Source organism: Chamaea fasciata, unplaced genomic scaffold (assembly GCF_029207755.1).
Source record: "Chamaea fasciata isolate MVZ Bird 193981 ecotype frontalis unplaced genomic scaffold, bChaFas1.0.hap1 SCAF_6, whole genome shotgun sequence".
NCBI lineage: Eukaryota > Metazoa > Chordata > Aves > Passeriformes > Sylviidae > Chamaea > Chamaea fasciata.
This window is the reverse complement of record NW_027094091.1, coordinates 29635119-29662429: the sequence shown is the minus strand read 5'-3', so window position 1 is coordinate 29662429 and position 27311 is coordinate 29635119. Positions and strand designations below refer to the sequence as shown.

General features: G+C 38.1%; 2 protein-coding genes and 1 long non-coding RNA gene across 6 annotated transcripts in view; 2 read left to right on the top strand and 1 right to left on the bottom strand.

The window, feature by feature from the left end:
* FGL1 (fibrinogen like 1) overlaps positions 1-12956 on the top strand; it is a 22774-nt gene extending 9818 nt beyond the window's left edge. For both annotated transcript variants that reach the window (XM_066185840.1, XM_066185841.1), the window contains exons 3-8: positions 553-733; positions 3018-3177; positions 3900-3997; positions 4930-5018; positions 5572-5759; positions 9575-12956. In XM_066185840.1, the coding sequence (XP_066041937.1) occupies positions 553-733; positions 3018-3177; positions 3900-3997; positions 4930-5018; positions 5572-5759; positions 9575-9734 (876 nt within the window). In that variant the 3' untranslated portion in view covers positions 9735-12956. The remainder of the gene's footprint in view (positions 1-552; positions 734-3017; positions 3178-3899; positions 3998-4929; positions 5019-5571; positions 5760-9574) is intronic.
* On the bottom strand, positions 3121-27311 carry LOC136291116 (uncharacterized). Its single transcript, XR_010721429.1, has 3 exons — positions 27221-27311; positions 15032-15111; positions 3121-3203 (listed from the first exon to the last, which is right to left on the bottom strand). It is a non-coding gene; the product is annotated as an uncharacterized lncRNA (long non-coding RNA).
* MTUS1 (microtubule associated scaffold protein 1) overlaps positions 26728-27311 on the top strand; it is a 117278-nt gene continuing 116694 nt past the window's right edge. For 2 of the 3 annotated variants that reach the window (XM_066185834.1, XM_066185831.1), the window contains exon 1: positions 27123-27204. The gene's annotated coding sequence lies outside the window, so the exon portion shown is untranslated. Of the gene's footprint in view, positions 26920-27122; positions 27205-27311 lie in introns of those variants that run through there. The other variant, XM_066185833.1, reaches the window with a different exon arrangement.

Sequence of the window (27311 nt, the reverse complement as noted above, 5' to 3'; positions counted from 1 at the left end):
CCAAAAATGAGCTTAAAACTTAAAAATATTTCTGTTGGCAATGTTAGGATTCTTATCATAGGATATGTGTAATTTAAAAGCATTCAAAAAATGCACTATGAAGTTGAAAACATACCCATGTGGATTGCATTTCTTTAAAACTCTTTAGAACCTTCACAGTATTAGTAGCAGGCTTCACTAGATAGAAAATCTCCATGCATGGAGGTGATAGAGATAGGGCCTCCTTATGATAGAGCCTGTATTATAGTGTTTTTCCCCAAAGTCCCTGCTGCATGTTTGCAGTTAGAGCTGGTAGCACTAAAGAGGTCTCTTTGCAAAGCCTTCATAATATGTATGTATTTATATATTTTGCAGTTACAGATGAAATAATTTGAAACAACATAGCAACAGAGGTGGAAGTCAACATAGTGTCTGTGGGAAATTGCGACCAAAATGTTTTATTCAAGTTTAATTTTATTTATGGTTTGGTTGGTTGGCTCTTTGTGTCACATGTTAAATATCACAAAAAAAAAAAAAAGTTGATTTTACAGTAAGATATGCTTTCCTCTCTAGGATTTACAGAAATGTTTTCAAGAGCAGATACGACTTCAGGGCCAGGTGAGGCTCCTGGAACATCGTGTGAAACGGCAGCAGTTAAAAATTATACAGCTCTTAGAGAAGAAAGAGACTTGGTACAGTGACAGAGAAGATGAAAATAGTGTCATTGACTTGGGAGGAAAAAGACAGTATTCAGGTTAGAAATGAAGCTATTCTTTGCATTTCCATTCATTGTAATGATACCCAGAAGCTTTAGCACAATTGGACCTAGTGAGTTATTGTTTTAAAAACTCATTGTAGAATGTTTGTTTAAAACACAGTGCTCAACTTTTACCTGGACCTGATGTGCAGGGGAAAATTGTTCATGTCAGATGGTAGAAATCAAATCAGGATTTAAGAAGTTATATTAATAGTGCATAATTAAAAAACAATCAGTGGTCAATAAATGAAGCCTAAATATCAGCAATACAACACATAAAAGCCAATAATAGACATTTACAAAATGTTAATCAGGAGTTACAAGTTTCTAAACACCATATTTACACACATAAGCCTGACATAATGACATCTGCATCTCACTTTAATAACATTTTCACTGAATTGGATTCAGCTCATGACATCACAGCTTTTAAAATACTGGTATAAAGTTGTTTTTCTAATTTCACCAGCATTCTGGTGGTGATCCACTCTTTCGACAGTGGAAAGCATGTAGAAGCTGCAGTAACGCCCAAACTCTTGATGTAATAAAACACCATCCAAAACAATAGTTGGATTGAAAATACAATTTAGGAGTCTGACTTCTAGATGGTGTTTGTTTCCAGCTGTCCAGTGCTATAAAGTCTTAACTGTTATTATTTTTAATAGCCTTGTTTGAATATGCTTGTAGTGCTTATGCTGCTGGAAGTAATACCAATATATATCACATTTGATCCCAAGGCATCAAATATAATAAAAGCTCATTAAAATGAAATTAAAAGCAGTTGTAAATCTGGCTTTAAATTTTAGCTGTGTATTTATGTACTCTGCATCCTGGATCACTTTATTTTTATTATTAGGGCTGACTCACTTGTTACTGGAAAAGATTATTAAAGCTACATTTCTCTGAAAGTTATTTGTCCTTTCTTAGCATATGCCTCAATTTATTCTTTTACAATGTTATTCTAAAAAACAGATCTAACTTGTTCCCATTTCTGATTATTTTTTTCCCATTATTTTTTCACTTTCTTTACAGCTTGGAAAATGCCTTTCCCTGTTCATACTGCGTAATTTTCTCAAACTCCTGTAGTATTTTAATATCAACAGAGCTGGATAATTTGAGTTAGATAGTGAGGGGGAAATTCCATACTATATACACCTGCTAAAAATTAAGATACGCTTGTGTTTTGCTAACCTGCTAAGAAATTAATGGAAAAGAAAAGCTATTTTCTCTAAGCCAATCACAGTTTCTCTATGAAGACAACTTACCTTTTATTTAAATCATGTTTTCTATTAGTGTTTATCCAAATTCTGGCACAGATATTTGTTTTCAGTATAAAGTGTTTATTTTCTATGTCTAATCTTCACTTCACACTTCCACTGAAAAGAAATATAATAGTTCACAAAGTTCCAACCAGGCCTGGAAGTTCAGCCAACTCAGAGAATTCCTTAAAGTTAATCAGCTCTACTTTAGCCAGGAAAAACAGAAATGCTGAAAATTATACATCTTTTCTGTATGACTGCCTGATGGTAGATTACATATTAACAACGAACTCTTTTCATTTCTTAATTCCTATAGGAAAAAAATATAAGATTATACAACGACATTGCTATAATATGTCCATGAGCTCTGAATTTTGTTATTGTTGTAAATTACATTCATCAACAACAATGCAGACCAGACTGTGAATGGCCCCAAGTCAAAGTGGTATCATTTTACACATATACTGCACTTTTTGGGAGTAGTCTTCTGTATATTTTTGCACATATTTGATAGAAGGGACAGGAGAATCAGACCTCGCAATTGCTTCCATTTTAAACACTAGAGATTCCATACTTTTGTTTTTGGCACTTCTGCAAACTTCCTGGACATAAAAGTTCATGTTTGTTTTTAAAGGTTACTGTGTGTCTTACATGTAATTTTATGGTTGTAACAGGATCCTAATGTGGATGGTAGCACTGTAGATTAAAAGTGACACCACTTAAAACAGAGGAATTATTTTGCTAGTCAAGTAGAAACAAAAATTATAATATTTCATGGTGGGATGATATTATTTCAAAGATATATCAAAATAATTACAACCCAGCAAAGCTTTAAAGTAACACAAGTACAAAAAAATACCCAAAAGTCAAAGAAATGTGTCTGCAGACATTTCATTTTATTAGTGTGGTTCATATGTGACTTCTACATAACATGACTTGATTTTTGTTATTGACTTGATTTCTGATTTTGCCAGTAAGTACAGGATTAAAAATGTTGTGTCCAATTAACATTGTGTGAACAGATTGTGCAGAAATCTACAATGAAGGCCATAAGCAAAATGGATTTTATAAAATCAAACCAATCCAGAGTCCTAGAGAGTTCCTTGCGTTCTGTGACATGTCTGAAGGAGGCGGCTGGACTGTGTTTCAGAGACGTTCTGATGGCAGCCAAAATTTTGATAGGTAGGTATTAGACTTGGTAATTAAAACTGGAAACAAATCAAAGAAACATTAAACTAGATGGAGCTAAGTTAAATCTGAACTTTAGAAGTATATGAGTAAGTTGTTATCCCAGATAAAAGGAAGGAATAGTTATTCTGTGGGACAGCCTCCAGATGAGATACTACTCCTGGTTCTGGCTGTCTTCTGTGAGACATCTGTTCTAATCTTTTTCTGACAACTCATGCATTTGACATGAGGACACTTCAGTGTCAAATGCATTCACAACTGTTGGAGCAAGGACTCTTAATGATGAGGAAAGGACTAGGAAAGGTTGTCTTCTGCAATTAGTAAAAATCTAAAAAATAAAAAATGTAAGCAATCTGAGAGCTCTTTGAGCAAAAATGTTCTTCACAGACATATCTAGTGGGAGGATGAGAAACAAAGTACCTAAGTTGAAACAAGAGAGGTTCAGACTGGATATAAGGGGAAACCTTTTCACCATGAAAAGAGTCAGCAGGTTGCCCAAAAAGAATGTGCAGTCTCCATTCTTGGAAGTTTTCAAGATCTGAATGGACAAGCCCTGAACAACCTCATGGCTGATTCTGACTTGAGACTGACACTAGACTAGCTTGCCTCCTGAGGTTCCTTGCAGTTTGAGTTATTCTGTGATGTAAAATTGTATTATAAAACATCCCAAAAAACGCTTGCTTTTTTGAGAAATGAGTAATTTATACCCTTTTCAGAGTCTGGGCTGACTATGAAGAAGGCTTTGGAAATTTTGTTTTGAAAAATGGTGAATTTTGGCTTGGAAACAAAAATCTTCATTATTTGACTAATCAAGGTAGGATTTGTATTGTAACAATAATCTTATTGTTTCTGTTTCTTTGCTCTTTCCAGGCCATTTTTTTGTTTCCCCTTTTTGTTGCCATAAATCCTGAGTTCTGTTGTTAGTCTGCATGGACTTTCTCTAAGTTTCGGAAAAAACACATTTGAATATGTGTTTTCTAGCAAAAGGTTCAAAACTGTCCTTAGGCCACTGGCATACTGACAGCCCTTGTGAAACAGGGAACAGGAGACAGGAGTTTACCTGAAATGAATTGTCTTTATTCATTTTCCATCAACATCACTAACAGTCTAGAGACAGGTATATGCTGTACCAAGACACTTAGTCAGGGCTTTTTAGCTGTGTGGGCTATTACATGGAAGTAATTCTAGTCCAGTCCTGTTGATTAGGCCAGTAGTAGAAAGTTATTTCCATCTTTCTAATAGTCACTCAACATAAGCTAACTTCTGCTTTGTTGTAGAATGCTGTAGATACAAAACTTATCCACTGGCTTAGTCAGCTAAATCACATGGAAATCAGTGCCACCAGGATGTGATCCTACTATACCTCTTTTATTTTCAGAGTATAAAAATCTAATTTTCATAGGTGAACATTTATTGATTAGTTTTCACTATGATATCACTTCAAATGTCATACTAAAATGTAAAACCTGTAAGGCCATCTTTTTAAACAATTTTTTTTCCTACATTTGAAGATTTGTATTGGAATAATTCTACAATTTTCTAAGATGACTCAGGTGAATAAAGGCAAAGAATAGCAATATATGCTTTAGTATGCATAAAGAAAGAAGATACACCCCATAAAATATGCTGAGGTGATAAAGATCCATGATAAAAAAATTTTTCTTTTCATCTTCTACTGTAATGCCCAGTTCTGAAAACTAGTAGGCTAGTTTAACTAAAATAATCTGTTTGTTTTTTTTTTTAAAGGGAATTATACTTTAAGAATTGATCTAACTGATTTTGAAGGAGAACGGCGTTTTGCACAGTATGCAAGATTCAGAGTTGCAGGAGAAGAGGTATTAAAATATTAAATGACTAAAGGTTTTAATGAAAATGTGGATTCTGTAGACAAACAATAAACATACAGGTTCCCTAATTTTCATAAAGATTTGTGTAGAACTTTAATACCATATTTCTTACACATGCTTATAATTTTCAAATACCTAAAAAAACTGGTTCACTCTGATAGATTAATTTCACACTTTCTGTAAGCGATATGAATCATTTGGTTTAGCACACATGGATAACAGCAGTTTTTCTATTTTTGTTGATATTATCAACAATAATGGTACAAGGTGTTCTGATTTGCTAATGTATACTGCAAACTAATCCTAATGTTTTTTATTACATCATTTATACATGAGGGTAATGACAAACTTTGTCCCTGTTAAGCATCTCTACAGCCTTTTAGTATTAAGTACATCATGTTTAAGTAGCATGACATTTCTTAGCATAAAAATGGCAGCAAATAGAACAGATCAGGTTCATCTTTGTGGTTTCACTCTCTGACATCTTGAGGGCTAAAGACATATTGACATATTGGAATTTTTTTTTCTTCATTTTTTTTAGCATTCTTATGAGATGAGTTGTGGTGAATATTCTGGTACAGCTGGTGATTCCCTTACTGGTGGATTTCATCCTGAAGTAAAATGGTGGGCTGATCATCGAGGAATGAAATTCAGTACTAGGGACAGGGATAATGACAACTATGAAGGGAACTGTGCTGAAGAGGAAAAGGCTGGCTGGTGGTTTAACAGGTATTTTGATTTTATATGGGTACTGTCAACTATTGTGCTCCGTGTGTATTCATAAAATAATAACATATGGTAGAAGATCGATTGGGATTGTTCATTTATTTGCAATGTGCCCTTGTCCCCTAGCAGAGATCTCAGTGCTGGTAAGACTGAGGCTCACCTTAGAAGGGACAGCACCTACTGCGCAGCTCAGGCTGGTCTGTGATAATGGCATTTGCCACAGGTTGTCTTTGTTATCAGGCAGTGAGGAGGAGATAATTCTGCCCCTCTGAGGTAACTAGTTTTTACACATGTAGGTCATGTAGAGTTTGCAGATATATCCCTGCTGTACTTCACTCCTGCATTTCTCTTGTGTTGCACTAGACCAAATGTGGCAGCACTGCAAATATCTGACAGGCTAAACTAGTGCCAGGTTATCAAGACTCATTTTTTTCACCTCGCTTCACAGAATCGCAGTCTTGTTATTCTTTCCAAATGGAGATGGTAATGTGTCCACTCAGTTTCTGTCAGTGTGCATGTCTGGACTGACTGAATTTTTTTTTTAAATAGGATTCGGTAAGAGAAATTAAAAATTCTACTTCTATTCAACATACCAAATCAAAAAGAAAGGATAAAACTGGTAGCCTTAGCCTGTACAGATCAGCTATGTTCTTTCCTGTAATTAATTAGATAAATATAGCCATGAAGAGAAACTCTGCAACCAAGCTGTGTAATAGGTTTAAAATACAGCTCAGGGAAGCATACTACTCTCACTGTGATCTCAGTTCACTTGGCAAGAGGTGCCAGGCTGGATCAACTCCATTGTTTCTGTCGTGTCATCCTTTGTTTCTCTTTTTAACTCCTCATTTGCCAAATTCTGTTTTCATAAATAGTCTGTGATCACCTTAGCTGAAATGATGTAGCTATTAACTCAGTGTTTCACAATTAACTACTTATTTTAATAGATTTTAATATATTTGCATGGATAGCCAATCAGCAGAATGTTTGAGACTTGGAAGAAGTCACATGTAGACAAAAGTTTTTTGCATTTCTCAGGAAAGCTAAGATAAAAAAGGGAAAGGCAACTATGCTGGAGCTTATTTTCCCATGAAATCAGAACTTTTGTAGATTTAAAGGAATATCTGGACCTCAAATCACATAAAACTGGTATCCTGCCATGGATTTCATTAAGATTGAATTATTAATCACTTTTAGACCACTGAAATAATTTTTTGCCTTTTTTAATATTGGATTGATCTGGACAAAAGAATGACCACTTTGCAAAAGTAGCTGCACAGCAGAACTTGACAGTTATTTATACCTTGTAGTTGGTGCTACATAACTTCTAAAGATAGCTGACTCCTACTAGGCTAGTTCTTATTATGGTTGTGTAGTTCATGCTCTTAAAGTGACAGTCTGGCTTGATAATAAAAATGAGTTACTAATAGTGTTATTTCACTGCTTTGTTATTGACTTTTTAATGTTAAGCCTAACATAAAACTGAAAATTGCAAAATACTAGAAAACGTCAGTATCATTAAGTCCTACTGAAAAGAACAGTACTGGCAGAGAAAGAAAAGCACTCAGAAACACATATTTGTCATGCACAGATTAGCAAATATAGAAGGAATTAGTGCTCTCGGCTGGTTTGCATAAGAGCTCCCAGCTATGAAGGAATTGTTTACAGCCAGCTCTATGCTATCAGGACTAATGAAATACAGAAAAGCCCAGATAACATGAAAACCAAGAGATGTGACACAAGTGAGGCCACATGGAAGTAGCTGAGAGCTAGTTTAAAGCCACCAGACTTGCTCCAGCTCAGCATTTGTTGTCCTGGACTTCTGAAGAAAAATGGCCCCTTTTGTAAGCAAAGCTCTAGCAGAGATTTTTATCTTGAATACAAATCCACAGAGCTGGGTTCACTCTGGTACTACCTGCAGGTCATAAGCTTTCCAGCACCCAGGGCATTGCAAAGCTCAGTTGGCTCATAAACAGTGAGAGTGAACAATTGCAGTTGGACATCAGCTTTTTCCCTCCCAGCACTCCCATTTTTAGTTGTACCATGTATGGAAGGTAACAGGGATCTGTTAGGCAACAACTTGGGGCCAGATATCACTAACTCAAGCTTCCTGCCTCACCAATCATTTCAGAGACTGCAAAACTACATTCATGTGGGGTCAGTGGAGTCAGTAAATCCAGACAGAATTCAAAGGATTCTTCAGGGAACCAACTCCCATCTCTCCACATCTGTCACACAGTTAATACGTAATTCAGATAAAATATCCATGGACCCTTGGCTGCACTTTTGAAACTATTGCAGTGTAGTTTTTAACTTTATATTAGCCTACTGGAAAGATAGGAGGAACACAGGCTAACTTTAAGGTATTAATTGACTCACGAATAATGAATGTTTTTTCACAATATCATATCAATAATCACATGCCACTTGTTAATTTAGTATGTACAGTTACTTCAGACAGCATCTAGTTGGATACTGAATGCTGTAATTTTCACTATTCATGCTTCCCAGGACCAATTAAGACTTTTTACTGGCTCATATTGCTGTTGGCAAAAGGACAGCGTGCCTTCTTATGATTCTTTTAATGAAATCTGTGTTTTGATTCAAAGTAGGCAGAATGCCTGCTCATTGCAGAATTTGTATGATTAGAAAGATTATGTCAGCTCTGATACAAGTTTGTCATTCTCAAAAACAAACTTGCTTTTTGATGTATACAATTTATAAGCTTTCAATTAACACATTATCAAAACTGACTTTAGAAGTTGTAAGCAATAAGTAAGGATATATAGATAGTTTTCCTGTGGAGTTTTTCTCATAGTTTTTATCTCAGTTCTCAAAAAATTTCTTAATGAAGTGTAAGCAAAGCCAAAAAGACTAAGATTTGCCAGTAACAAAACTCATAAGGTTTTTTTGGAATGTTTTCTGTTTGCATATTTTCTGAAGTCTGCTTTTGGAATCCATCATGGCATTAAACAACTAAATATTAACAGTATTTATAATGAAATACCGAATTGGCAGATAAACCAAGCTGATTCATCACAATGTACTGCAAAAGGAACAGCCAGTTTGCTCTCCATATGATCACATAAAGATCTAAACTTGTTTCTTTTAGACACCAGGCAAGTATCAAAGTTGTGCTGTTTCCTTTTCAAGCCTTTTGGGTTTTGTTAGGGTTTTTTGTTTGTTTCAACCACTGTATTCAATAAACTATAACTGCATTTCTGCCTCAGTCTGTTAAACCCCGCCCCCCCCAACTTTGTATAGTCAAATAAAATGCCAGCTCCGGTGATCCAGTGAATTGGTACACGTGTGCAATTAGCTGCCAGAACTCATCTATTTGTAAACAAAAGTCCACAAGTGGATAGGCAAACTGATGGTGGTATTCAGGTTTTGTCATACAAATTCCTTATGGTGTAACAGGAAAACTTAAGGGGGGCTACTCTGGAGCAACAGAAAAACACAGCAGTATTTCTTTCCCAGAGTATGTTGTTTGCCTTGCTGTCATCCATGCTGAACAATTCTGGAAGAATTTTCCACTGAAACAAGTGAGCAGGAACAACTCCAAGAGCTAGTAATGTCAGAAAACATGGAAAGAAGAAGCAGCACTTTTGGTTAAAGGAAGCCAAGAACATTTGCAGCTCTTCCCTAATTAAACCACTGTTGTTTATGTGCACAGAATCCACAAAGGCAAATTTATGCAGCTGTCAAACTAGGGTGGCATCAACATGGCAAAAGTTTTGACTCGCAGAGAAATAAGTAACAAATGCTTGAAACTTTTCTGCAGGAGGCCTTATTGGTGTTTCCCTTTACTTTCCCACCAGGTGTCACTCTGCCAACCTGAATGGTGTGTACTACAGAGGTCCCTACACAGCCAAGACAGACAACGGGATTGTTTGGTATACCTGGCATGGGTGGTGGTATTCCCTAAAATCCGTTGTCATGAAGGTCAGACCTGCAGACTTTGAACGTAATATTGTTTAAATAGTCTATTGACACGATTCACCCGATTAATCTTTTAGGATATTTATTCCAAATTAAAATGGGCAGATTTTTACTTCTCAATCCATGCATGTATAAATTTCGCGTAATTCCTCTGCAACCAGTAGTTTTATGAGATGCAAGTGAAAAGACGAGCTAGCCTATGAACCTTTAGATACAAATATTAATGCTAATGGGTCCAGTCTGTTGGTTTTTTAAAGGCTAGTGTTCACCTAGGAATAAGGACATATTCATTAAGAAGGAAAATTTTTCGCTTCACAGTAACTCCAAAAACTTCCGCCCTTAAAAATAGAAGTATTGTTACTGTGCTGTCTCAAAAATGAAAATTAATTGTACTTACACAACTAAAAAACCCCTACTCAAATAGAAGCATAAGGTTTACTCAGTGGATGGAACATACCTGCTTTAGAAAGGTTCAAGACTTTAGAAATGAGTTTCCTGTAAATCCCTCGGAGGTAATTGTTGCATGTGTTGTGCACATGGCATACATAAAAGGTTTAAAGAGTGAGGCAGGGAACTGAAGAAAGAGAAGAGGTGCTACCAGGGTACAAACAATTGAATCCAGCATAGAGTAGCAGATTGTCTGTTGTTTGCTGAAGCATTTCTAGAGCTGGTCACAACATTTCAATCTAACGTTTTTCCATGGTTGGTAATTGTGCTTTTCTCCTTCTTGGTCACTGTAATGCCTTGCTTTTTCTTTCATTTTTTTTCCTTTCTTTTTCATTTTCTTTATTTCCATTTCTATTTCTTTTTCTTTCTTTTTTAAAAAGGACTTTAAAACACTGACATTCGGGATTCTAACAAAAGCTGCAAGTATTTTTGATCTGATGTGAGCTAAGCTTTGAACAGAAGGCATGTGTAGAGCAAAGTGTATTTTATGTGTAGCAAAAATCTGTCATTTTAGAGGTTTTAGTGCTTGACACTATAAATAAATACTTTCTTTTTGTATCTGTTAAACTTTACAACTCTCTAAATTTGAATGTTCTGTTCAGTCACTTCCTCTCCTCTTCCTATGTACTTGTCTAGGCTCCCCAGGCTTTTTGCCATCTCTAGCTGCATATCTGTATTTTCCTTGTACAAGAATAATGATAAGAGAGATTTTGCCTACCCCTGGCTTTTGTGCCTGGCACTACAATAGACTTGAATAGCCACTAATAATAAGAGTTGCTGATTAGGGCTTGCTGCCATGGAGAAGATAGGAATACTCTCTAGAAAGCTATCCAATGGAATGTAGTCCATTTCTGCTGGGCAGATGCAAAAGAAGACTTAAAAGAAAATATGGACCTAAACTTGCTCTCCTAAAATAATTTTGCTTTTGTGGTTGAACTGCCGCTCTCTCTCCCCATGTCCAAATATAATTTTGAGCATGGCAGCCACTTTCAATCATGCTTAACATAATTGAAATTAAGTTTTGGTAAAGGTCAGTTTATAACCACATTGCTATGAATACAGGTCAGCTGAATGGTAACTCTCCAAATGGCAATTTTTCCTTCCATTTTCATCCTCCCGAAACAAAAGCTTGTAAAGAATCCTTGAAAGAATTGCATGGAATAAGGGAGGGAGGATGTTTGGAACAACTGGAGGGAGGAAAGTGCTCATATGAAACAATCTTACACAATAAGATAAATCATGTTATACCTAAACTAAAAAAGTGGAGAACAAACAGGATTCAGGCAGCTAAAACCATGTCATAGTGTAAAAATTGTGCCAATAAAAATCTGCAGTGTAGAGGTTTTCAGGTTTGTTTGTTTGGTTTTTTGTTTGTTTGTTTGGTTTTTTTTTGGTGGGATTAGCAGGTATTGTAGATAGCCCAGTCTTTTTCTTGATGTATCAATTGAGTGTGCTAGAGATTTCTGGCCTTTGGCACATCCCTGTACCTGTGCATGGGAGGACCAATGAACAGCTCTACAACTGCTTATTTTGAACTTTGTTTAATTAGTTACACCAAATTACATTTGGTATCTGAGAGAAAGGCCTATCACCCTATGTGTGTGTGTAAGGAAGGTAAGGGAAAGGAAAGGGAAGGAAAAAGAGAGAGAGAGAGAGTGAGAGAAATTCAACATTAAAACAGAAAATCTGATAAAGTATTTTTATTCAATTTTATTACAGAACTTAAAATGGGTTGCTATGTAACTATGCATATGTCTGTAGGTATGGGTTATTAATAATGCAGTGGAAGTTTTGGAGTAGTTTTAAAAAATACTGTTGGAAGTACAGTATTTTCCATAATGATTTTCAAATTCCTTTTCCACTGTAAGAGGAGAAAGTTTTAATTATTTGGGAAAAAGCCCCAGAATGCCATTATGTAGAATTTGTAAAAACATCTTTAGTGTTTCACAGGAAAATGGAAAGATTAATTCATAAATTTGGAGAGTATCAAGGCAGATCATATTTCACCAAAATAAAAGACAAGGAGGATTTTTGTATAGGAAAGTTAGATCTTTAGCCCACACACACAAAAAACCCAACTTTCAAAATGTAAAGATCGTGCTCATAAAATCTATGATAATTTTTTAATGTACTGCAGCATAAATCCATCCTCTTTATTTAAAAGAACCCTAATGAAATCTTTTGGCTGAGTTAGGGTGCTTTTGACATATTCTGATGTAAAATTTGACTCCTTTTCTATACTGTAAATTATAAAATGAAGAAGAAATCTTTCTACATCTAATGCACTTATGTGTTTATTTGGACTGAATGCTCTTCAGAACAAGGAAGCATCTAGCATACTGTCAGCAATATGCAAATATTGTATTTAATTTCCACCACTTTTCCATGGCCTTTCTTTGTGCAATAAATCTTTCTGGCCACATGAAAAGCATGTGAGAGTCTTGTAATTCAAAATGGTCATATAATTGTTCTTAAATAAACAAACCATTTTTTTCAAAAGGGAAGTTTTAATAGCTACCAGACAAGACACAAGGTTGGAAGAGAATTCTTTCCTCTGCCAGACTTGCCTGATCACATTAATTTATTTCCTCAACAGGTATAAACATGTTCTAAATTGTCTTTATTATTACAAGATAGCAGAACACAGGCCAGCTTATTTGTTCTGGTTTATTTGTTCTAGACATGGTTCCCAAATAGCTGAAAATGAGTACATACTATTTCATAGAAATCATTAAACCCAAAAGAAGAAGAATAAGAATTGAGGAAATAACAATGAAAATGTTTTGTTGGTCATGTTAATAAAGAACATAATGATATCTACCAGCAGTGTGTAATCAAAAATACATTTAAGTAGTATCTGTTCAAAGGAAACTCTCTTTTATTTCTATGTCTGTGTTCTTGCATTTGCTCAACATATTGGAGAGTAAAAGAATGGAAACCACAATCCCAGGTGAGTTGAGTGAGCAGTAACAGAGCCTTTTATGTTACAGCATTTGTTTTCCCTAGAGTATCTAGAATGCATTGATAGAGCTGAGGTACAGCAGTCTGGCCTACTGCTTTCCATGGAAGATTCTTCTCTTCAGCTCCACTGTCTTGCTACAGTCTACCTTTCCTCACCATTCCCAAAACTTTTACTCCTCACACCAATTCCTGAACGCCTCTTGTAAGTGTAACATTTTATTCCATCAGAGCTGCTGCTTCTTGCTCTTGAAATGGTACTCCCAGATTCGAACAACAGGTTGCCAGGTCTGTGAACATTCCTATCATGTTCCTTTAGGTCACTCCTCATTATCTCAAAAGAATGAGCTACTTTTTTGCTCATTTTCCTTCAGCAGTAGGTTCTCTTTGGCAGTTGTAACAGAGGTAGAAAGAGCAGAAGTATCCAGGGAAGTATTCTATATCTACATTTTTAAAAATTTGCACTTATTTCTGTTTTGGTTTTTTTATTAAGTGGCCAACTTGGAAAGCAAAAAATGGATCCTTCAAAACCAGGAAGTACCTTGAAATGAGTATGAGTATGCTTGCTGTTTCCTCAGAGCAGGTCTGAGAATTGGGAAGTTGGTAAGGCTTCAAACATTCAGCTAAAATCCGTATGCTCAGAGGCAGGTTCAAATTTTTGTTAAATTGCTTCTTCGAAGAGGGTATAAAACCTTACAGTGATAGTCGCTTTTTGATGCTTAATTAAGCTTATTTTTGTTGAATTTACAGTGTTCATCAAAAATTCTTTTCCAAGTACCTGAGGGCCATCTTAATCTTTGTTTAGTGCAGGATGAAATCCAGCTTGTCATTGCTACATCTTCAGTTAACTAAGACAGTTCCTCTTAATCCTACCCTAATGCTAAATAGATTTCGTCAGAAACATAATGCTGATACACAAACGCTGAATAAACAACCCTGGGGCCAAATTCATGCTTGTTTGCTTACAGAAGTAAAATATGGCCTTTGCATAAAAACTGCAAGCAAACTATCTTGTAGCTCACTTTTCTGTCCTTCCTCAGCAAGCCATAAATACCTGTATATGAGTTCCTTTTACCTATCTCTTATACAGAATTAAGCTGCTTTCTTTTCCCTTCCTGTCTTAATGACAGTCAGAAAAAAGACCTGTTAGTTGTGCTTTGCATACCTGTGACTGCCTGGCTTAAGGAACCTGGGTTGCTCTGAGGTTCTGCAGAACCTGAGCAAAGGCTCTGAGCAGCTAAAGGATGTTCTTAAGGCACCCAAAATGAAAGTTGTGAGAACTGACTGGATTTAATTATTTAATAAATATGTCACCCAACATTATGAGCAGGAAGATAAAACAGATTCCTCTTACAGGTAAATGGTTCTCACAAATGATTACCTGAATTTCAGTGCATCCAGTTTTGTTGTCCTTGCAAAAGGTCACAATTTTCAATCCATGGTCTGTCATGTAATTACAAAATTATATTGCCATGGGAGCCCCTTGTCTGGCACTTCATGCAACATGCTAGTTCATATTAAATTAGTTGAACACAGGCAAGTGGCATATGAGCCAAAATGCTTTTATGTTAGTGATATCCTGCACTAGACGGTGCTCTGTACATGGGTTTTCTTAGGCAATACCACATTTGTAAACCAGTACAACATTTCTCCTGATAAATTTAATTAATAAATTATAGAAAATAAGTGAAAAAATATTTAGGTCAACTTCATCCTTAACTAATTTTTTAAATATGTGAGTTTCTGAGGTTAACGAAATGGTAGAAATTCACAGCATCTAATTCACTTAAGGTTCAGCTCATTTAAGTAGTTAAATTGTGTTTTCTTTTTTTTTTTAAAGTCTCATGTTACAACAGTAGTTTGTGTCTTCTGATGATTAGGAAGCAGAAACAAAACTGTGCAAGATCCAAACACTACTTGAACTAACTTACCTGCACTACTGCATTCCTGCTGTGATTCCTCTACTGTTCTTCCCTGCTGGGATATCTTCTATTTTTCACATCTCAACTACCTGGAAATTCAAGGGAACTTCACTGTAGTGAGACCCATCTTAATATCATGACACAAGTAATACAGCATTTGAATACTTTTTGCGATGAAGAAACTGAGATTATGTAAATACTTGTGGCACAAGCAGGATGAAGTTAGTGCTTGGGCCATGCTGAATTCACTGCAGGGAGAACAGGAAATCCATCTCCTGCCAAAATGCCATACACCCATCTGGGAAAAAATTCCTTACAGAAATCAGTGGGTTATTCATGTGGTACTCAGGAAATATAAAATTCATGCTGCAAGTCACTCCTAGATGTCTTGCAAGATGTCTTACTCTGTAGCGTAGCATCTAAGTTTGAACTGTTAATGCTTGCAAGATGTGCAGTCACTTTGCCTTGTGATAAAAGGGTTTTTAATGATTGCAAAGTATCTCTTTTTAAATTTTTTTCTAATAACTCCGAGTATTTAATTTTAAATATCTCATTGCAGTTTTTGATATAAGGCTATTTCAAATTGTTCCAGTCCTCTGTCACAGAATCCTACTTCTGTTACACAGCATGCTTAATGAAAGATCTCAGCTATGTTCTCATCTATTTCTCTGAGTGACTTTTCCTAACAAGGGGTTAAACACTTTATGAATTGGTTTCACTAACCCTCTGACTCAATATAGGAGAAAAAGAAAACAGAAAAATCATACCCATATGGAAGAACACAAGCCTCTCCAGCTACAATTTATATGCAAAAGCTCTAGGATACTGAAGGAAGGGAAGGGCTTCCTTCTTATGTTTACACAATCTGAATAAAACAAGTCGTTAATAATACAACTTGGAAAAAATAGTCATTAAATATTTGCAATCCATAATAATAACTTTAAATTCTACTTTCTATTTCCCTTTAACTTCCCAACATTAAATTAAAGCATGACTAAATCTGACTAATAAAAGTTCAATACATAAGAAAATAACTGGACACCTTTTCTGCTGTGTAATTCTCAACTTTTTTTTCTCTCCCCAAAAGAATTAGGAAAATTAATCTCATGCAAATCAACAGAGTCCAGTAAAGTTACACTGGGGATTAATTAGGTATGTCATCTGCTTCTCAAGCAGCTCATTCATATTGTATCTCAAAAAAAAATAGCTTCAAACAACAGACCTTTTCTGTTATTCTACTTTCTCATTAAAAAGATATCAACCACATTCACTATTTAGTATTCTATAGTGAGTGTAGCCCTGTTAAGTCTGTATGTGCTCTGTAATTCATCATATACTAATGATCAACCACCTTTTCTCATGTTACCGGAACAACAAAAATATCTATGTCCAGCAGGAGCTGGGAGAAGCTACAGTCAAGAAGGCAAGGGAGAAATGGCCCAAAACATCTCAGATGTACTTGCTGATGCATGTGATAAGAGGCTATATATTCTCTAGAGATGTCACATGGTGTCTTTGTCATAATTAACCATCAACCCCAAAATTCAAGTGAAATTAAGACATCCTGCAGCCTTTCAAAGAACACCATCAGTAAAGATGAGGCGTAAGCAACCGGCTGTCCAGCATAGGAAGAATTCCTGACAGAAATAAGAGTGTTATGAAATACACTGTTGAGATATTCTTGTAGATTAAACAGTAGGGAAATAGTAAAGACTTCCTTAGAGAGCATCACCACCATAATGACTTCAGCAGGTGAAATATAATTTAAATGAATGTTTACTTTTGGTTCTCACTTGATGGGCAGCCTCTTCATGTAAGACAGCTTTAAAGGAAATACTCAACTCTGTATCCTAGACTTCTCTAATGAAAAGCTCTTACCAGAAAATACAAAAGACTGCCTGTTTCACAAGGACAGATGCCACATTATGGTTCTGTATAATATCAGTGAGGATACTGATATTTTTGAAGTACATAGTGGAAGCTGATGTCCGGCGACTGCCTCGTCTCTGTTACTCACCTCCACTTTTTAACAGGATCTCCTTTCAGTTGTACAGTGTTGGAACATAAAACGTAAAATGAGACTTGGGAGAAGTCAGCTGCTAATAAAAGGTTTCACTGTCGTTTCTTGCTGACCCACTAATTTAAATGAAAGCAAGTCTGATGTGAAATCAGAGAAAGCCTTAAAATTGAGGTGTACTTATGCTTACTCATTAAAAACAAGTAAGTTTCAGCAGACCGCTTCTTGGAAATGTTGTGATATACATCCTTGGATAATGTGTTTCTTACATTATTTTAAGCAAAGTCTGTATTATTCTCTGAAAGAAAAAAAGTATTGCAGTAGTGTTTATTTCACTGCCTATTTTACCAAGTCACCAAAATGAAAATCCCGTCTTTGGGACACATAGATTTTGAAAGCAAGGAAAATGTGGAACCTTCTGACTCATGGATTTCATTTTTTAAATATGAAGAATAAGCCCCAAATATGTATTTTTTTGGTTGAAGAAGTGAAACCTAGAATTTGAAGATGTAAAAGTGAACATTAACATTTCTCCCCATGACTTCTTATATTCTCTGAATCATTTAGCAAGTCATTGAATTTTTTCATATTATCCTCATGTATGGGAAATATGTTTTAAACATTTTACAGAGCACACTGAAACCTCTTTAGGAAACATGCAATTCAAGAATTATGTTTTATTCTATTACTAACCTAGGCTGATAGTTCTGTCTGATCCTCATCTATAAGCAGAAATCTTCAGGTTTTTCACTAGAATAAAGCCTTATTAACAGCAGTTCCTAAACTATACCGAAGATGATAAGATAGGTTAAGGCTTTTGTGTACTCTTTGCGTACAGGTTTATGGTAGGAGAACGGTTCCTTTTCAGAAGCATTTTACACAATGATTAATTCACTCATCTGGGAGGGATGCACTGTGAAAGTGTTCCAGGGTACATTTAAAATGCTCACCGTTCTCTCTGAAAGATTATCTTTGCAAGCTTGCATCCAAGCTGTGTACGTAAAAGAAAGAAGTGCTGACTATACCAAAAGGCTCTGCTGTACTTAGCCTTTATTGTCTTCAGTTTCTGGACTGGCAGGATTAATTAAGGAATTCTGCAGTTTCAACTTCCACGGAGCCAGCAGCACTGAAGAGGAAGAAGTAATCAGCTCTAGTTGGCACCACCATCCATTATACCAATATTCAAAGAGACAGGATCAGTAACTCTTAATATGAGCACTGCCTGTTATGCCCATTTTAAACACTGCAAGCTGGTCATTGTAAATGGCAAATGAAATCCAGAAGTAGAAGTTAGTGTGCATAGGATGGTATTTCAGTCAATCTTCTATAATATGTACAAAGTAGGGGAAAAAAACCCAAGCATACAGGATTCCTTGGGGAATTCTAGCCGTTCTAGGCTTAGAAAATGCTATCTGTTACCACAGTTTCCTTTTCAGACCATGGAAAATTATAGAAACTGACAAATGCCCATGAATAGAAGGTTCAGCAAGAAATTGCGGTTAAGGAGGGCGCCATGTGGGATGGAACAGATGAGTATTCTTCTGCTGCACATTCCAGCTCTGACTCAGATCATCACAACAGAAAACACGATTTTTTATAATTCCTTGTGCAAATTAGTTGACATCTGCCTTCAAAACACTGCAACATTGCATCTTGGTGGCTTGTCTGTGCTAGCCTAAGGTTCAGCTATAAGAAAGAAAGGAGCTAGTCATAAAGAAACAAATATGTTTGTTCCTAAACCAATTTAACTTTTCTTCCTACTGCCCAGGACTACTTACCTATCAGAAAAAGGAACTGAAGTTAAATCAACAAAAGAAATAGATTGCCCAGACACTGTTAATGCTAATAATCTTGTAACTATGTATGCTTGGCTTTTCCTTTTTTCTTAAAATTCATTATACTTCCAATTAACACTTAAGTCTGCACAATAGCCAAAATAACACACCCAAAATATTAATCCAAAATTTATCTCTTTTATTATATATTTACATTGTCAATACAGTATGAAATACCAGCACTACCTAATTTCACAGATAAATCATACTGAATCCCAGATGAAGAGTGCTGTAGACACATAATACATGCCTGATCTGTCTCATTTGCCTGCAATTTTCCAATAAAATAATGCTCTTCTTATTTCAGATACACCTGATTCAACAGTAATCTTGTCCAGTTTGTAAAGGTGAGTGGCTTGAACCCTAGACAGGGCTAAATTTTCCTATGTAAGGTCTTTCCAACCATTAATACTATGCCAAGAATAACAGACTTAGCAAAGCTAAGCAAAGCTTAGCAAAGCTTCCTTGATCAGTTACAACAAGTATTGGGGGAAAGAAAATGAATACATCAGGCCTGTTCTAAGGAAAATAAGGATTGGCTCAAAAACGAGTCCATGTTTTGATCTCTAAGTGACCTAGGCTGCTATAGAAAACATGGGCTAAAATACATCAAGTGCAAATAAACTTTTTTTCCCTCCCATGGGATTATTTTTAATCTAAATTCCATCTGTATTCCCTTACCTTCTTCCTTGTAGCCTTGGTTTACCACCCAGAAGGGAAAAAAATACTACATTTTCATTTTCTTGCTCCCAGTGGATTAATAACGTTTCTTTTAAATGACAGGCAGAAAAGACTTGTGTTTTCTTGTTTTCCCTGACCTCTGAATTCAGTAACCTTTCATGCAGAGAGAACACAATTCAATTTCAATCACCAAATCAAAAGCACATGCTATCCTTGCATTAATGTTTGAATTCATCTTTCTGTGTTAGAGGGGATAGGAAAGAGAAGAGGAAACGGTTTAATTCCCCAGTTATCTGACTTTGAGCTATCAGTGCTAAATCCTGTCATAGGCTGCTGCAGCATAGCTCCCCCACAGCATTTTGTTCTATCCTGTCTCAGTAAGGCTCAGGAGGGGACATCTTACTTCCACGTAGAACTGGTTTCAAGTTTTTCCTCTCTATTTTGTTGGTGGAAGCTTCTGTTTAGTACACACTACCTTTATAACAATTATTCCCATTTTTCTGTTGTTTCTGTCCTGTTACACTTACCATACTTCTAATTAGGACTGCTCCAGCCAGTGGGAACAGTGGCATAACTTGCAATATTAAGATGCTGTGTGTCTAATGAAATGCACATTCCCATACACAGAGATCTGAAACCCACAGAAACCATTACTGATAGAACAGGGTCTAAGCACAAGTAGTGCGGTACACAACAGTACATCGTCTTGTGAGCTCAGGAGCATCATCAAGTTAGCACCTATTAACAACCTCCTGTGCATCGGCTGTGGTCTGCAGAAATTGTCAGCATGTATTACTTTGCATCTGCTGTTGGAAAACCGTGTGTGAGTTCGCTCAGCCTCCTCTCCTGTCAGAACAGGTCACGTCACGATGGATTTGCTGCTGGCTAAGAGCCTATCCATCCCCATGTCCACATTTACCACAGTGCAAATGATACTCGCTAAAACCTGGTAACTTCATCTCACATCCCAGCTTCACACTGGGAAGATGCTGCAATAGCAATATTATTTATGTGTTCTGTAATCACAGAAAAGTCACAGAAGCAAGTCATATTCAGCATCATTTAAGCAGCTGACCTGCTACAGATAAGAATGAAATTGCTTTGACTTCAGCAAAATTTTGTTTTTTTAAGACAGTAGGTATAGAGTGAGCTAGTGATGAAACCACTGAAAAATAGGGAAAGAAACTGCCCATATGATCATTTCCTTCTATTAATCTCCCTTAAATAAATCTTAGGGCTAATCATTCTTCTGCAGCCCCCTGTTAACCACTGAGGGCTAAGCTGAAGGCTTGGAGCTGTTGCACAGACACAGCTCCTAAAGGCTCAGAACCACTTGTTTTCTGGCAAGACACACTTTCAGACAGGTCTGTGCAAATAGTCACTTGGAATTACATCTTCACGTTCATTTCTGCCACAGATGGTTCTTTTAATAGAAAGATCTTAAGGATGGCTTTTAGGAAAAAAAGTTTTCCTTTAAATAAACAAAATAAAACAAAATGAAACAAAATAAAATGAAAAAATGCACCCAATCCTGGAAAAAAAAAAAAAAAAAAAAAAGGTAAGAATTTGTTGTGCTGTCCCTGACAGCTAGATTATCTCCCATTTCTCCAGCTTTTCTGACTCAGCTGCCAGCATCTTGCTTGGAGAAACCCTCCACTGTCACCTCTTATTTGTTATCAGGTGCCACAGAAATTTATTGTCAAACATCACCTCTTTATCACATCAAATAACCCCATCAGCTAGCATCTCTTGGCACTTTTTTACAGGTCTCTTCCTGTCTCTCCTTTGACCAAATCACTAATCACATTAGTGCTCTTTTGGTTATTTAAGGATCAGCTCCAGTGTAGCATGACTGAAAACCAGGATTTTAATGTTCTTTCTGTTCAGTCATTTATTGACATCCAGAAAGAACACCACTACTCTCTCAGGAAGTGGGCAGGTTTGACTGGAAATATTGACATTGTGGCAATATATGACTCTGTCAAATATCTTCCCATGATCTGTGATTTAACCTTTCCTAGCAGCCATCCTCCCAGCCTGTCTCCTTCTGCAGGGTTTACCCATCTTCCTTGCTGTAATATCCATTCCCCGTTGACAAAGGCAATTAAATTCTCAACTGTACTCACATGGACTGAAGCTATTGCATTAAGGATAACTCTGCTGGTTCATCATGTATGTTCACTATACAACCTTTCCCTCTCCTTTCCTCTCAGAATAACAAATAGCCATATTTGGGTGGGTTTTTTTTTTTATTTTTTTTTTGCATAAATCTGCTTCTGTGAAAGTGTGTTTGCTTAGGAAACAGTGTATGTGGAAAATGCCAAGGTGTAACAGTCAGTATAGAACAGTACAGTTCTCATTCTGCATATGGGTATGTAAGCTCATTGAAATGACACTAAAGAAGGGGGGAAAATTAGCCCATTTTTTAATCTAACTACAAAAAAAGTAATTAAAATCCTCTTGAAGAATATCACACATATTTTTCAATCACTAATATCAGAAAGAAAAAAACCTATATTGATTTTTTGGACATATTAATAGGAATAAAGCAGTTTAAGAGGTATTTTAACTCCACAGAAGATGAAACTTATGTTATTTGCCTTAAGAAAATGCTTCCTAAAATTATTGGATAGATTGTTCTTATGAATTGTGCTAGAAAACATGAGCCAATTCTTAAATGTCCATTTAAGAATAATGGAAGGAATAAATAATTAATAACATGAACAATGTAGAGGTTTATCCCACAAATAATGGCCTATGAAGGAAATAGTTTATTACATTAGGGAATCAAGTAAACTACAATTAGCCTAATTGTTAAAGTAGAGTATTTTCTAGTTCTTCACCAGAGCTGGCTGTAAGGAGGTCTGGACCTTGCTTTACTGGAAAGCATATGGAAGAAAAATTACACATGTGAATAACTTAGCTGAGAGATGAGTGATTTGTTCACCAGTACTTTTTGTGAGGACATACAAAGTCTGTTTGATTGTTTTCCAAACTGTGGAGGAAGAATACCAAGGATTCTTAGAATAATGTTACTTTTAGCTATTAGAGGGAAAATCATCAGCAAAATTATAAGATCAAACCAAAATTACTATCCAAGGACATTTTCAACATTTTCAGTAGCACCACTCAATGATTTTCTCTGGCATACCTCAGCAATATGCTGTCATGCAGTAAGTATACAGTTTAATTCAAGTAAGTCATATGAATGTGAAGTTTGTGGTAAAAAAAAATTAAAGAATATTCATTAGTAATTGAGCCTCAGAAGATAATGAAGACTTTCAGCTGTGGTATATACTTTTGTTAAACCAAAATTGGCAGTGGCCGGCAGAAAGGTTTGTTTTGGGTTAATGCAGTACTTTAAATGTAGTCTGCATAAGCAAAGGAGAACAGTACTCATCACCTGCCAAAGAATTTTAATGCAGTTATCAACAGTCATTACTGTCCCTCTCTCCATCTCAAAAAAAAAAAAAACCCACCCCAAAAAACCAACCAAAAACCCCCCAAAAAAACCAACCAAAACAACCCCCAAAACAACCCAAACCCCCAAAACCCCCCCCAAAAAACAAAACACACCAAACAAACAAAAAAAACAACAAAAACTCCAAACCAAGTCAAAAATACCATCATAACAGAGTGTTTTAACCTTCAGCATGCAGGAATTTCATCTGTCAGAAGTCAGCCTCCTGATGCCAGAGAATCACCACTGCTGTGTAACATAAATCCACAACATGGTGTTTTCCCACATACAGCCAGGATAAGACTTATTAGAGACTATAAATCCACCACAGCCAAGCTGTTTTGAGTGTTGGGAGCTGCAGCCCCCAAGTTCTTGCAGCAGTTTGCTATCTAGGAGCCCACAGCTCTGGGCCATGTGCCCCCAAATCCCCCCACACCAAAAGCGGCAGTTCCTTGGACCAGAATCTTCAGTAAGTAGTGTGAGAAGCACTCAAGTTGTCAATTGCTGACATTCCAACTACAGCCTTCTTGGCATCTAAAGCATTTAATTCTTGAGTTAGGCTTCAGTAGGGTCTGCATTTATATTTTGGCATTTTTCAAAAACCTGACAGGAGGAAGGAATGGTTCTCTCAGCAGCTAAACAGGCAGATGTAAGATGTGGAGGGTCATGAGGACAACAATGAAGTCCTATGTGACAATTCCCAGGAAATTCCCTTCATCACCAGGCCAGAGGCTAGCTGGAAGGAATGTCTTTCATTGTGTCTGCTGAAAGTCTGTTATTCTGAACAAACTAATCCACATGCATTGGACCAGGGAAGCAAGGCATCACTTTGCAATGCAACAATTAAGGTCCCTAGCTGGGAGTAGGGAAATTTAAATTTCAATCCCTGTTACAACACTGCTTTTCTAGGCAATTACCATATAATATTAAAGTACACAAGCAACCTTTAAGAGTTAGGAACAGAAACTGAGTTCCCTAATAACCTATTCAAAACCATCCATTATCCTGGATACCAGCAGGACACAGACTTGGCCATCCTGTGCTGCTGCATTTTTACTGTTATTGATACTCAAGTTACCTGGTACTATTTCAAATTATTTATACCTGCTGCAATCATATCTATTATTAAAGACAGACATATATTCATCTTGGAGTATGACTGCATCTGAAAGTATCTTTCAGAGCCATTTGTGGAGCCTGCTCCTGACTACTCCTACTGACAAAAAAAAATGGGAAAGAATATTAAAAAAGCTCTTTTAGTCCATTTATTCCCGATTCCACCTATTATGATATTCACCTCTTGCTTTGGTGTTCCCAATTCTTTCCCATGCTTTATTCTACTTTGGGCTCCAGGCTACTTGCCCTCTCATCACCCTTTATCTTTCATTTCTCGTCTTTATTTAAGTGATTTTGTCTATCTCTTTTTTTCCTCATTTCCTTCCCTCCAATTTCAACATTCAGTGACATGATCCTGCATTATTCCTCCTACATTTATAAACTCAAAAATGCATGAACCAGAAGAGGTAAGGAAGAAAATAAAAGGCAGAGAAGCAAAAGTCATTATCTCATTATTGTCTTTTTTAAAAAAATTCTAAGTATCTGGTTTTCAATTAGATTTTTTTTTCCTTGATTACTGCTGTATGAAAAGCCTAGACAAACAACAAAACCAGGAAAAATGAAAGAGCCATCAGAGTGGAATGGTTGCAGCAAACGCTGAATGAACTATGATCTTTGGCAGGATAAAGATCAACACTACAAGCTTTCAGCTGTAGCCATCAGTCGATACTTTCCAGACCATCCCCAGGGTGACAAAGACAGAGGCATTTCTAAGTTGTAATTGAGATTAGCCTTGATACATACAGTTGGAGCCATGCCTGTGAACTTTGCTAAAAGGCTGGCTATGTAAACTATCTATCACTCAGTTTCACATGCGCAGTAACCTAATGACACCACAAAAATTTAACGATGTCCCTTGCTCCACACGTTTAGCCACAGCAGCGGACTCATGCCAGGGTGCTTCAGCTGTGCTACTGAAGTGTTTGCCTCCCAGGGTCTGGAGCACCACATAGACTCTCCTGGGGTGCCCAAGTTTTGTACAATGCTCAGCATTGTAGCCCAAAAGCACTCCTGTTCTGATCCAGCTTACTAGATTTGCAGTCACGTGCTAACTGAAAACCCATACGTAATAGTACTGACTCCAGCATGCTTTGGATGAAGCCCATAAAGACACACAGGATTGCTTTTCATGGATGGGAATGAAGTATTTTGTTTGTTACTACTAAGCCAACCACAATAAATAGTTCTCTTTCATGTGGTGATGAAACAAAGCAATCATGCTGTATTCCTTTTTTAATTATTAGGTTGAAAGAAGCAGTCTCTTCCTGGCATGTTTAATTCTGAATCATATTCATCACATATATAAATAGCCAGCAACTGTATATAGTAGAGAAGGGCAGAGAGGAAGGTCAGGGAATTAGCCTGATGTCAAGAAAGCATTTCCTGTGGAGTCACCAAATCTGTCCTGGATACAGACTCCTACGTTGGCACACAGGGAGCCTGAAGGCTGCTGTGCCCTCATGCACCAGACATGCCAGGTAAGCGTCTCCAACCTTGCTGGCATTTGAAAGCTTCTCCTCCCCTGAAATTACATAGGCATAATTTACTTCTTGGGGCTTTGTAATGATGAGCAAAAGGTTTTTCCTCTCTGCCTCACGTTACGGGCAGTGCCACAGTGAAGACACAACTTTAGTGCCGAATCCCCAGCAGCTACTATATGAATTTTCTCCACTAAAATCCGAGTGGACAGATCCTAGATGGAAGTGCTGGCTCTACTACCACTGAAATACACGATGCTGAGCCCAAAGAAATGGCAGCAAATAATACCATGGTCAGAGTGCTAAAAAGAGTATGGTAGAGTTAAAAGTTGTGGCAAGTCACTGAACTCACACTTTCTGTCTGGTTTGCATTTATAAACCATTCTGCATAAACACAAACTTAGCCCAAGACTGTCATTGCCCAGCTTAGGCCATCAAGAAAATTATGCCTGAACCTTCTGAGACTTTTTGTTGTGACCTGGACATTGCTACACACTGTTTCGCTAACCTCAGACCCACGGCAGCTCTCAGCTGAATCCTCGAGGTTGGAAGAGACCTCTAAGGTCATCCAGTCCAACTGTCAACCCAGCACTGCCGCTGTAACCTGTCTAAACTGTCACCAGGCACCGGATCCGGACGCCTCTTAAGCATCTCCTGGAGCGACGACTCCCACCACTTCCCTGGGCATCGCAATAGATTGCAGGAACTTCGCAGGAACAAACTTCTTTTCCACGCTCCCTCACTGGGGACGGCAGCGCTGGGCACGCGAGCGAGCCAGCCGCCTCCCGCAGCAGCCCGGGCCGGGAGGGATGGCAGCCCGGCACGGCGGGGGCAGGGCGCTGCCGGCGGAATGCGGCCCGGCCGGCCCAGGCGCTGCCCGGGGCGGGTGATTTAGCCCGGCTCTCCAGCACCGGGGCATCCCACGGCTCCTCAGCCCGCGCGCCGGCCGTGAAGCCACACGCGGTTTAGGAACTGAAACGAGACCAGGCAGGTTTTGGCGCCGTCGGTTGTGAGTTTGAACCAGCGCACTTTGCCCGGCTGCAGCAAGGTCACTGCCTGCCCCGGTTCGGCCAGGGCCCACCATCCGCCGAGCCCCGCACCTCCCCCGGTCCCGCCGAGAGCCCTCAGGAGGAGCGGCCGCCTCCCCGGTTGCCGCGGCCAGATCCTCCTCCATCCCGTGCGGTATTTTTAGCCGCTGACCCAGTTCCCCCGCTCGGCTACCTGCGCCTCTCTCACCGCCCGGCCGGGCCCCCCTACCGACAAACGCACCGCCCAAGACCGGCCCGGCCCCGCGGCCCGGCCAGCGCCAGGTGAGCGGGGCTGCTGCGGGGCAGGTGCGGCCGGAACGCGGCGGCGCCTCGCACAGGACGGCCCGGACAAGGCGCGGGCAGCTGGAGGGGCGCAGCCCGGGGCGGGAGAGCCGCGAACGCCGGCCCGGCGGCGCTGGCGAGGAGCGGGCGGGCTGGTGCGGGCGCGGCGCTGCCGGGGCCTCCGCGGGGGCGGGGGGGGGGCGGTGCCGGCGGCGAGAGCGGCCGCGGCGCAGTTTTCTGCAGCGACGCCGATCTACAAGTGAGGGGTAGTGTGTGCGTGCCGCCGTAAGTGCAGACTTACTGTCTTTTACAGAAGCGTGACTGCTCCTCTTTCTCCCCTTCCTTTTCTTTCTCTCCTCGCTCTCTCAGCGAGGGCTTTCCGGGCTGGCCGG